Raw genomic sequence first — 13,030 nt, forward strand, 5'->3', positions numbered from 1 at the left:
TATCCTCTCAAGTATTTTTACAGCAAACTACCAGTCTTTTTTTTTTTTTTTTTTTTTTGCAAACCATCATTACACATTGAAATCAAAGAGAAAACTCATTATTCTTGTCAAATTCTACTTGTGTACAGCAGGATATAGCAGATTGTATCAGCAGTTATTCATGGGTAAACCCACATTTAACAGCTAAGAAGCCATTGAGATTTGAATTGAAGTCATAGAGTTCCAGTTTAAGAACTAGAAATTACAGAGGGAAAAGCAAAAGGCTCTCTCCCGAGTACATAATTAGAGGTTTATAGTAATCACTGTTTGATGTGAACAGCACTTTCTAGCTATCTATTACCAGCACTGATTTCTGTGTATACCATTCATGAATCTCCACTCTTACGCATTTCTACTTGAACGACCATTAGACGATTTCTCCATTTAGGCCTTGATTTGAATTTGCCCTCTGATTATAAACATTCCTCCCATGCTTCTACCTAGTAGCCTGTTGCAGACATTTGAAATAACATTAAGTAAATGTATAATGCTTTAATTTGTACCCATGTCCATAAACCATTACTCATCCACGGTAAGACTGAAATACCTTATCAATAATTTATCAGTTATTTGACTATGCTAATGACTAGATGGAGTCAATTTTGCATAAAGTTATTTTACATTTTATTAAATTGATCCTTATATTTATTTATTTATTCTGAATGTGTTTAAAAGAAGATAGTCATCTGTTGCCTTCCCCTCCCGTTTAAAACATTTTCAGTTTTACATATTTTCCTCTAGTTTTTTAACATGTAAATATATTTTATATAGTCACAATTGAAGTACAAACTTACTTTTTCAGACTATTTGGTTAATATGATGTCATAAACTCTTTTTTATTCAAAAGTGCCCAAGTAACAAAAATTATTCTCTGTGAGTTGTGAAAAGAGCATCTAAGAATCAGAGCAGAGCTTTGCAGAGGCACCTTAACCAGGCTTGCAGGGTTGTAGGACTCAAATGTATTAACATATACAGTGTCTGTAGAAAAAAAAGTCACAGAGACAAACATTGGCAGTACCTATCTAAGCACTGCCCAAGGGACTTGACTACTTCACCCCCGCTATAGAGAATAGAGGCAGGTCATCTTAATTGAGATGGGGGTGGGGGTGCCAGAACATCCTAGGCTAATATTATTAAAGCTCCCATCATAAATGAATAAATACACATTTGGATTATAAATTGACTTCCCTAAAAAAACATTCCATATCCTGTGTGAGTTAATTTCTCATGCAGAATTAATAACTTGGCCTTCTTATTTTATACATTGGTCTTATGGGCTTGGTAAATATCAGTCAAACTCTGAGAAGTGGAACCTCTCTCTCTAAATTCACTAAATCTCCTTTCCAGGCCCACCTGGCCAAGGGGCAGACCCTGGACTAGGGTGTCAGGTGCATCCTCAAGAAATAGGCATTTAACTGACCACACCAGCCGCAGTGGCCAGTACTGTGGAGTGCGGCGCGGAAATCTGGGGAATTTCTGCAAAATAGTAGTTTAACTGCTGCAAAACACATCACTTGATTGATATTTACAACTTCCCAGCATTGTCTGTGATCACTTTTAAAACTCATAGGTATACATATATTGCTATGAGTATGTGTGTTTGTACGTGTGCCTGTGCTTGATTCATGGCGTGTCTATAACATATAGATATGTGCTGTTGGTGAAAATGTTCAGGAAGTTCAAAAAGTACACAAGTGAAAAGTTTTCCTTTACCACACACTCCCCTAACCAATTCACTCCCACCTCCATAAGTAAAATAATTTGGTGTTGAAAAATTCCCAGATATTTTCCTATGCACCAGCATATCTGTAAATATAATTACACATATAAAATAAATGTAGAGCTTCTTTTTTACATAAACAAGATCACTCTTCACCAATTATTGGGTGACTTAAAAAAATACTGAGAACTTTTTCTATGCCATTCTTTATAGTGACATCAGATATCCCTAGTTTGAATATATCAATATTAACTTAATCATTCCTCTATTGATGGACATTTAACTTTTTGCTTTTGAAAAAATTTCAGTGTTTTAAGCTAATTTATAATGAAAGCCTTCATATTATATCTTTATGCATATTGGTCAGAATTTCTGTAGGATAGATTCTAGGAATTGGAATTGCTGGATTAATTGCATTTTTAATTTTAAAGGTAATGACAGGTTATTTTACTAACAGACTGTTTCAGTCTACACTCTTATCTGCAGTATATGAGTTGCCCTTTTCTCCTCTCTCTTGGCCTTTATTAAATAATACCAAACTTTTAAATTTTGCTCCAAGATTTATTTTGTCATATATCTGTTTAATTTCTGAAATTCCCAGCTCACAGTAATCCAAGTAAGCAAGAAACACATAGTAATAAGCAGAAAACAGAATATTAAGATTGTTTTTTGTTTTGTTTTCAAGCAAAGTTTATTCAGTTCATGTTATAAACCTAGTACATGAAATTGTTTTTAAAAAGACCGAGAAAACTAAAAAGAAAGAAAGTAAAGAAAGAGGAAGGAAGGAAGAAAACCATCCATTCATAATCTCACTACCCCAAAACTCCCATTATTAATATTTTGTCTTTTTTTTTTACTATCTATTTATGGGACTTATGTATTTTGCATTTTGCATCATACCCTGGAATCAGTGCTTCATTCTGCTTTTATCACTTATATTATGCCTTTTTACTGAGTTTGGATTTGTTAATAGAATACTAAATTTGACAAGTAAATTTATAAGTTTGTGGAATCTGATTCTCTTCTGCAATGAGAGGTGAAGCAGAATTGTAGATAGATAAAATTGATATTTAACTAAAATTATTTTAAGCAGTAATTTCAAAAATTTTTACTCACTGAAGAACTTTAGTGACCATCCAGTCAAGTCCTTTATTTTGCATAAGAGCCACATTGAGGCCTAATGAATCTATTATCTGGCTAAGCTCCTCAGCTAGTTAGTTGCAAAGCTAGAACATGAAAATTGGTTTCCTTTGACCAGGCAAAATCATTTCCTATTACAGCACACTATTTTCTACCCCCTCATTTCCCAATCACTTAAACTTTTGCAGTAATTTAAAACTTGAAACCAAATTAACTTATTTTAAATCTCACCTTTTGCTTCAAGTTTCTTTTCACTCCATAAACAAATCTTCTGGAAATGGAATAGCCAAGAAAAACTGGATGAGAAAAAGGGTAGAGACTAACAATTTATAAATACCAGATCAAATCATGAAGCTGATTTCTATTTTTATAACTAAGAACAGTTTTCCCCCTTTTATGTATACTTTTACATAAAATGTGAATTTATATTATTTACGCTTGTGAATATTCTTAAATAAATATTACCTTATCTACTTATCACTTTTGTTTTATCTTTTGCACATGCCATGAAAACAAGTAGGTTTAAATGTTAAGTTAATGTGATTTCTACATTAAGATGATAAAAGTCCTATGTACACAAATATATTTGTTTTTAGCTGAAATTTCATTTCTTTAAAAGCAAAATAGCACAGCAGGGTGCTTCGGATTCTTCAATACTGAAGCATGAAACACTGATCCAAATAAGTTCCCAAATATGACTACCATCTACAAGTTATAATAGCTCAGATATAACAATGTTTTACATAAAATATTTGTTTAATTTGCCAGAAACTCCACATATAATTATAGTGGAAGAAGGTAAAATGTGTGAAATAATCAAACTATTCCAAAGAGAACACATCAATATTTGCAATTCCTGGAAAAAAGATGGAGGGATAAACCAATAATATACTCAGATTTTTGTTTTCTCTTAAACATTTATTTACATGTAGTCATACCCCAAACTTTGGAAAATGCTTATTTTCTATTGATATATACAGCTGTGGCAACTACTCGTCTTTAATGATCAATGAATAAGGTTTAAATAGTCATTTCATGTTTTCTTGGTAACCACTGCCTTTATAACTCGATTATAATGAAATAGGCACTTGAGAACCTTAATATTGAAATTTCAGTGTCCTATATAAGTGTTAAATTGATTTAAATGAATTCAGTGATTCTATGATGAGTCCTTTGCTTAGGTGAAAATGTCCTTTGATTTCATGTCAAGAATAAAATCATTAAGGAATTAGGGATTCAAATCCCTTACCAGAAATATTAGTATTTCAGGATATTTGCACATGTGTAGGCTAAAATATCAATCTCTATTTTAGTTTGACTAAGTAATCAAATATAATTATTATCTCAAATAAATTTTTACTCTTTGAATCTTCAAAATATAAAAATAATCATTTCTGTTCCCACTCAAGTTCTGACCTTTCCCTTTTTTGCCATCCCTTTTATAAAGACTTCCTAACATATAAGTGAATTGGCAAAGCATCTAGAGCATACGTGTAGCTGATTTTTGGTCATGGTTGTTCCATTATGTTTGTTTGCAGAATATTACAGTGAATAATATCTAATACATGCGTTTGCTCATTGAGACTCCATACCTTGAATCTGGGGCCAAATTAATGAGCTAATTCCTCTTGAAGTTGAAGTTAGGATTATATTTCTTTTGCTTCCTCTCCAACCTTTCATGGCTTCTTCTTCCCATGAGAACTTTAAAACTGTACCCCAAAGGGATGAAAAGGAGCTATGAGAAAAATAACCTTATCCTTTATGATAGTACCCTCTCAGTGTTTTTTGAACTACAGGTTACAACCTGTTAGTTGGTTCTGAAATCAGTTTGGTGGGTCATGTCTAGCATTTGTATTAATAAACTTATCTAATAAGAAAACATTATCGGAGTGCCTCAGAGGTAGTAGAGGTAAATACTTTCCTGTTAAACGGTTATTTCAGTGTGTGTGTGTGTGTGTGTGTATGTGTGTGTATCTGTATGTGTGTGTATGTATGTGTGTGTGCACTGGGCTACATGTAAACCACATGAAACCTGTGGATTAACTTCAGGTGTTGTGATCAGAAAGCTCTAATCTAATCACAAAGTTATAGTGGATATCTTACCCTGGCCACAATGAGCACATTCATAGAGACATATCTGAACTTAGATACTTCGTTCAGAGCAGGCACTAATGCACCATAAATAAAAATTACAAGACCTAGTCACCCCATTCTGTCAGACAAACTCTTAATAGATGAGTATCTGAAACACTTGGCAACAGATTTGCCCCGAGAGTATAGGCACACTGAATATGGAAACTCCAGAGTGTACCGAGCTCTGCAAACTATGCAGAGGACACAGAGAGTGGAGTGTTAATGCAAGCCACCGGATTCCCTCATCTCAGGAATCCTCCAAGTATCTTTAGTGTCAGAATTATAACACCACAAATAAGGACAAGACAGTTTTTCCAAGCGTTTTCCCCTCCCTGAGCTAAATCAAGCTTGTTCCATAAATAAAAAGGCCCATTTTAAAAATATATCCCCACTCTTGTAAACTTTGTCATTGTTCACTTGCTCTGTGTCTCCTAGCTGTTGTCTCTGAATATGACGTATTCATTTCTAGGACGTCTTCTTGAACTAATTGGCAAACAGGAGCTGGCATCTCTGTCTCTTTTATGTTAAAAACCTAAAAGTCACTGTGTTCATTGCATACAACACTTTGCTTTCCACATTTTTTTTTAATGTCCACCTTACCTTTTGTCATTAATACTTAACTCTTTCTCATCATTTTCTAACTTACATTAGCTGCTGCAGAGGTTAGGGATCATCTCAACTCACTTCTTAGGGCATTTTGAACAGTTAAAACTGCGTGTAATGAAATTCTATTTAGAAAAGTGTCACCATTCTCTCTCAAAATTATATATTTAATTTCCCCTAAATGATTTTTAAAATATTTTTCTAAGTGGGATTTTCCTGTTCCTGTATGTTCCTAAATGAATTTTCTTCTAGACACTTGCACAAATGTGAACAGTAAAAACGAGCACTTTGTCATTTTCCCCTTTTGCTGCCTCCTTCCAAAATCCCTATTATACCCCTCTCTTTGGAAAGCCAAAATAGCAATGCCTTTGAGTGTTTCTCCCCTAGGAGCTTTTTCCATTTCTTTCTGTGGAAGTCTAGAGAGACAAATGTCTTCTTAATGACTTGGCCGGCGCACGGTCTCTGTCAGCGTCTTCCATGACCTTCTCCCTCACAAAGACAGATCCCATTACACTGCCCATATCTAGGAGCACCCCTCTGCTGGGATTTGGGAGTCTCCTGGGAACAATGCAGGGCCTGGCAGCCCTGTGTGCTTAGATGCACGTTTCACATTCACCACAGGCCATAGTTCCATTTGGAGTGGGCCTTCTCTAGTTGGCGAAAGAACTGAAATGCATCTTCCTACCCACCCTCTACACACACTACCCTTTCCCTTCCCTTTCTGTCTCTACCTCTGTACCCCATCTTCTGTCTTCAGGCCTCTCCCATTTTGTCTGCACTCTAAATCCCTGAGGCTTCTAATCCACTTTCTCTTGTTAGACTCTAGGTCCCTAGTCTGCTTTATGGTCTAGACCTGAGAAAGAAATCTGGGATAATCTGGAAATGGGTCAATGTGGTGTCCTTTTTGGGTATCATATTTGCATTTTTACAAAGATGTTTCTGAAGATAGAATATTAGTGGAATTTTGAGTAATCTGGTGGTACAGGATGAAAGTTTTGATCAGGAAAATACCTGCTGTCTTTCTTTTTTTCTTCTTTTAATGGATTCCATAAATACATAATTTTTTCTGTGATCCTCAGAGAATCCCATGTGAATGTCTACCTCTTTATCCTATGCTTAAGGCTAGGATTTCCGTGTGTTTATAAACTAATAGAGTTATTTTCCCCTCACATTGGAGTGAGGAAGAAAAAACAACTTGTCAATTTAGATAAGTAACTAGTTTTTTTTTTTTTTTTAAAGTAAACACCCAATTTGACTTGGTTCTTGTGATGAATCATGATACACAGCATTTATGTAGTGCTTCCTACAAACCAGACACTTTACCTGTATTATTTCATTTAACACTCATATGAGGTAGGTCATATTACTATGCCCATATTATGAATGAGTAAACTGAGACCATAGAGGCTAAGCAATAGATTCATACAGCTGAGTGTGATGAAGGCAGGTTTTGACATAGATAATCTGTCAATGTATTGTGTAAAATAAAAACAATGAAGTCAGTTAAGGATGGGGGCACAACACAACCTTTCATTGGTTTGCAGATGCATACCTGCTTTGAAAATGAACACTAACCAAAGAGAGTCTGACTTTATTCCAGAGAGTGATGTAGAATGCCAATTTCTCCTTCTTTCTTTCTCCTTCCCTCTCCCTCTCCTTCTCCCTCCTGCCTCCCACCACTCCCTCCCCTCCCACCCTCCCCTCCCTCCCCTCCCACCCTCCCCTCCCTCCCCTCCCACCCTTCCTTTCTTTCCATCTTGGCTGAACTGTTAGAGAGTGGTAAGAATGCCCTTTTCTCTTCCCTCCCTTCCTCCCTCCCTCCCTCCCTCCGTCCTTTCCTTCCTTCCTTCCTTCCTTCCTTCCTTCCTTCCTTCCTTCCTTCCTTCCTTCCTTTTTACCCTGAACTCTTAGAGGCTGACAAACATTCTTTCTTGTCTGTACACTTTGGTTTTCATTCCCAAAGTGAAATAGAACCATTTAAATGACAGTTTGCCTTATTCTTAAAGTTATTTCATTCCACATATTTCTGTTCATTTCCCTAGGAAGTACACCAGGAATAGAAAGAAAAATAAGAAATGTCTGCCCTCAAGGAGTTCACGCTCAGGCAGATGCAGGAGAGAAAGTGTGATATTCAGAACAGGTTGCACGCTGTAAAGACCTGTGTGCTCTCTTGTCTTTGCAACAGGTACCATTTCTGTCAACACTCTGCGCACGCCCTACACTGCTCCTGGCGAGAGTGAGATTCTGGACCTGGATGACGAGTTGTACCTGGGGGGCTTGCCAGAAAATAAGGCCGGCCTCGTCTTCCCCACCGAGGTGTGGACTGCGCTGCTCAACTATGGCTATGTGGGCTGCATAAGAGATTTGTTCATTGACGGCCAGAGCAAAGATATCCGGCAAATGGCTGAAGTTCAAAGTACTGCTGGAGTGAAGCCCTCCTGCTCCAGGGAAACAGCAAAACCGTGCCTTAGCAACCCTTGCAAAAACAGCGGCATGTGCAGGGATGGGTGGAACAGATATGTCTGCGATTGTTCCGGAACAGGCTATCTTGGCAGGTCCTGCGAGAGAGGTAGGGTTCCAAAATCCAAGCTGCTGACTCCCCTGAGCTGAAAAGCATATTCAGCGTGGACCTCAAACTTTAAATGACCATTGAAACATAACATATGCTCTGCGGTAGTAAACTCTCTGCAGGCTGTGCAGCCACACCTGATGTGTGTTACTGATGAGTCCTTAATGATTTTCAAAGGGCGTGATTCTGGGAAGACACAGCTTTTTAAGTATATTGCAGGGATAAATAAATAGTTGAGTCTTTTGGATCCTCTAAGGTATGGGCCTAAGATGTATCAAAGACAATCCCTGTCTCTTTTGCCCGGTTTTTAATTTCAAGACACTAGAAAGTAAAAAAAGGAATGAATTAGACATCCTTTTGGCATCTAGTGCTAATATCTATGTCAAAAATAGCATTCGAAGCAAGCTAAGCTGTGAGTTGCAGCTTCCCTGACACTATTGCCTGAGCCTGTCATTTCACTTTAGTTGACCTTCTCAAGTTTGAAATTTGAAGAGTAAGGTGATTTTAAACCATCTAAGTTATACCAGCATTTTCAGAAGTGCACCCTAATTTCAAAGGCACTTTGCCTAAGACTCTACTGACCCAATTGGTAGAGGTTCCTTTACCAATTTGATACTAAGGCTTAGCGTGTCTGTGGAAGCTCTGAACGGGTGCCTCTTTTTCCTTCTCTTGCAGGAGGCAAAGCTACATTTTTTTTTTCTTCTCCCATTAGAAGGAGAATAGGGTTAAAGGAAGAGTAAAGTGTGATAGCTGTCACCGCTCATTTGCAGACCAGACAAAAGGAAGAAATAGCAGAACAAATATGTCTAAGTATGTTCTTTCATTGACCCAAGAGTTTCAGATAAATGCTTCAGTCACTATACCCATTGTCACTCATTTTCAACAATGGAACAAAAAATCAATATGAAAAAATATTGACGAGTTGTTGCATGTCCTCTCATGCTCCAAATAACATTGCTCTCTTAGACATTTAGCCTAAAAGTACCTGCCATTTATTTTATTTATTTATTTTATTTTATTTTTTAAAGAAGATGTTGGGGGTAGGAGTTTATTAATTTTATTTTTAGTTATTTTTGCTGTGTTGGGTCTTCGTTTCTGTGCAAGGGCTTTCTCTAGTTGTGGCAAGCGGGGGCCACTCTTCATCGCGCTGCGCGGGCCTCTCACTATTGAGGCCTCTCGTTGCGGAGCACAGGCTCCAGACGCGCAGGCTCAGTAGTTGTGGCTCACGGGCCTAGTTGCTCCGCGGCATGTGGGATCCTCCCAGACCAGGGCTCGAACCCGTGTCCCCTGCATTAGCAGGCAGATTCTCAACCACTGCGCCACCAGGGAAGCCCTGCCATTTATTTTTTAAGCCATACACATTTAGTCTTTTTGACCCTGCATTCCTGAAATAGTTTAATTTACTTAAGCTAACACTTACTAGAGAAGTATTTCTTTTCCAGAATCCAAAGTTGAAATGTAATTTTGATTTTTTATCTTAATAAGGAGGTTCATCAGCTTAATCAATATAAAAATCAATAATAATAACCTGATAATCTAATAATTATCTTAAATTACCTACCAAAATACTCTCACTGTTCTGGGTTGTACAATGAGATAGGTCCATAGATAGATAAATATTTTAATCACCTAGATTCATTCATTCTCCTAGTACTTAATTGAAATTCCTGTGGATAGTCATTAGAGGTTAATTATTTCTGCATAGTTTTGTTTGTAAGGTATATATTCTCGGCACATTTTCCATTCTAATTTCAGTTTATTTGTTTGTATAGTATAGTTTTTAGAAATTTCCCAAAGGAGGCAACAACAACAAAGTGACAAAGCTTTTGAGATATATTACAGTTAGATATAACGTGAGATTAGCAGACCTGTGTAATATAAGTGTTTTTTTCTTTTTTTTTTTTTTCCGTTACGCGGGCCTCTCACTGCTGTGGCCTCTCCCGTTGCGGAGCACAGGCTCCGGACGCGCAGGCCCAGTGGCCATGGCTCACGGGCCCAGCCACCCTGCGGCATGTGGGATCTTCCTGGACCAGGGCATGAACCCGCATCCCCTGCATCGGCAGGGTGTTTTCATTTTAATCACTCAGAGAGCTGTCACTTATTCTGATGCCTCCTGCTTAAGTGAAGCTAGAAAAGGGTATAACTGAACTGTCACACAAATTACAAAGGCCTTCAGTTAAATATGCATGGTGTACCACCCTGTGGCAATATTCCGCTACTACATATGGCAGAAATAAGAATGGAAATTGTAGAGCTTCCTAAACCAGAATGAGGGAGAGAAACTATTTATATATTGCAATAATTAGAAGGAGGGGTGGCAAGCATATGCAGCTTTGCAAATGAGAATTTAATAGCGAACTTCATCACTGGGATTCAACATACATTTTTATCTGACAGGTGGCTGGAAATTTCTGCAGATTTCTTTGAATACAGGTTGGTTGTGTACTGAAGAGAGGAAATAGTCATTTTTTGTGAGGTTTTTGTTTCTGGACTACCCAGTGTACTGTGAGAAGTCTTTGCTTTTCAGAATTAGTTTTCTTGCTCACATTGTGGCATCTCCCAAGAACAAAGGTTATGGATGCTTGTCATGCTCAATACCACAAAATCTGGCTTCTGTCCAGTTCCCAGCTCTGCCCTAGTTCAGTCAACACAAGATCATGTCCAACCCTCAGGGTTTCCAATTCAAAAGAGAGAGCTTTGACTGTGGTTCTTCTTCACATATACTCTGATCACATAAAGCTGTTGATCACATAAAAGTTGACTGACAACTCTTGAAATTAAAAAAAAAAGAAAAAGGCATTTATAAAGTTTCTATTTTACTATTATTGAGCAATAAATGTTAATTTATAAAGAAGCATGTTCAAGTCCTTGGACATTGCAGCATGGGGAACGATGTTGCAATCACATAGAAAATCTTCATTCTTCATTAAGTAAGCAGAAGAGTTTATTAAAAAGATCAGAGTGGGGCTTCCCTGGTGGCGCAGTGGTTGAGAGTCCGCCTGCCGATGCAGGGGACATGGGTTCGTGCCCCGGGGTGGGAAGATCCCACGTGCCGCGGAGCGGCTGAGCCCGTGAGCCATAGCCGCTGAGCCTGCACGTCCAGAGCCTGTGCTCCGCAACGGGAGAGGCCACAACAGTGAGAGGCCCGCGTACCGCAAAAAAAAAAAAAAAAAAAAGATCAGAGTGTATGCTGACTTAGACAAATAAGAAAATAGTATTTTTTTTATGTGCACTGATCCCATAAAGAAGAGTAGTATAGAAATCGTCCAATTGAATATAAATTGAATTCAGCACCTTCCCTCCTTCTTTATTTTTTAAAACTGAAAATTTGTGGAGACATGGTCATATAGAAATCCTTCTTGGTTGTATGTATATGGTATCATTGGAGGTCTACTTTATACTTGTTTGTTAAAACTCCAACAGATGGAGGGACAGATGTCAGAGCAATATAATTTGGCTCCCTGTCTGATTTTCATCGCTGACCACAATATGTGACTGGCTTTCGGCAAAACTGAGCACAGGTGCACATTTTAAACCACAAGAAGGAATAACACAGAAAAGCAAATTTATCAAACTTAACGACAAGGGGGAAGGAGTTGGAGGGGACGAAGTTGAAACTTCTTCTCTCCTGCTGGGAAGTACTGTATTAGCCTTTTAAAGAGCTCTTTTGGGTTCTAAGCGATGTTTACTAATGTTTAAAGGATGCTGCCAAATAGCATAACCTTCAAATGTCAGAATGTTGTTTACCATTTATTTGGCAACTCTAGACTACAACCTTTGCATTTTCCATTTCTTGTCTAATTAAACATTAACTCAGAGGCACTCGAGTTTTATTACTTTACTGTTATTTCATTCCTGCAGCTTTTCAGAGAATGTTAAAGGCCAATGATACTGATTTTTTTTTACTTTAGATTGTATTTCATACAATATTTATGATCCATTGTCAGTCATCTATATTTCTAAAAGGATGTTCCCTCTACTTAATTTTCAATCAAATTAAGCTACATTTCATAGAAGAATATGAGATCATTTAAAAAATGATTGTTGAATAATAGAGACTAGATTTACAGATTAAATAAATAAGAGAAAACTAAAAATATTTTTGCCCTTTTCTCTGTATAACACCAAAGTAACTGAACAATTGATAATGGCTTGTAAGTTTTTATTCAACTATTTGTTGCTTTATAGATATGGACAATAATTGGCTATAAATTAGGAAGAGAAATGGTAGAGATCAAATTTCTTTAAGATTATACTAGAAGCATTTTTTTCTAGTATTCACTACAACTTTACAATCATGTTTTAATTATTTTTTGAGCAACTCCTACTAGATTTTCTTTAGGGAAACCTTATTGGAAAAATATGATGTAGATATGTGATATGAGGTAGAACCACCATATTTTAAGGGGATCATATTTTATTTTCTCAGTACTTAGGTCAATGCTTAGCCATGAGACCCCTGTTTTGGTAAACAGACCCCTCTCCTAGTCTGTCTTTTGTGGCATAATTATGGCTTTCAACGTAGACTTTAAGGAATATTTTGTTCATCTATATTACCAAAATTAGATTCACTTATAATAGAATAAATAATCTCATTAGTGAGTATTTATGTATGTATGATATTCAAATTGAAATATGCTCTTTCATATATCCTCAGTATCAAGTGCAATTGTCAATTCAGATAATTTTATCGAGGCTCTACTGTTTGCCTGGCACTTTTTGGTGCACTCAGCTGATGATAGAGCAATGAATAGCAGAGCTCAGCTTCTGCTGTAATGACTGTCACATACTAAAAGGCAAAGACAGATTATACTATACAAACAAAT

At 37.0% G+C, this 13,030-nt stretch overlaps 1 protein-coding gene across 32 annotated transcripts in view; it reads left to right on the forward strand.

Moving 5' to 3' along the window:
• NRXN1 (neurexin 1) overlaps nucleotides 1–13,030 on the forward strand; it is a gene marked incomplete at both ends in the record, with an annotated part of 1,149,966 nt that overhangs the window by 509,022 nt on the left and 627,914 nt on the right. For all 32 annotated transcript variants that reach the window (XM_081253733.1, XM_081253747.1, XM_081253714.1 and 29 more), the window contains one exon: nucleotides 7,821–8,204. In XM_081253733.1, coding sequence (XP_081109859.1) covers nucleotides 7,821–8,204 — 384 coding nt within the window. The remainder of the gene's footprint in view (nucleotides 1–7,820; nucleotides 8,205–13,030) is intronic.

This window comes from Mesoplodon bidens (genome assembly GCF_964165515.1).
Source record: "Mesoplodon bidens genome assembly, chromosome: 14".
Taxonomy (NCBI): domain Eukaryota; kingdom Metazoa; phylum Chordata; class Mammalia; order Artiodactyla; family Ziphiidae; genus Mesoplodon; species Mesoplodon bidens.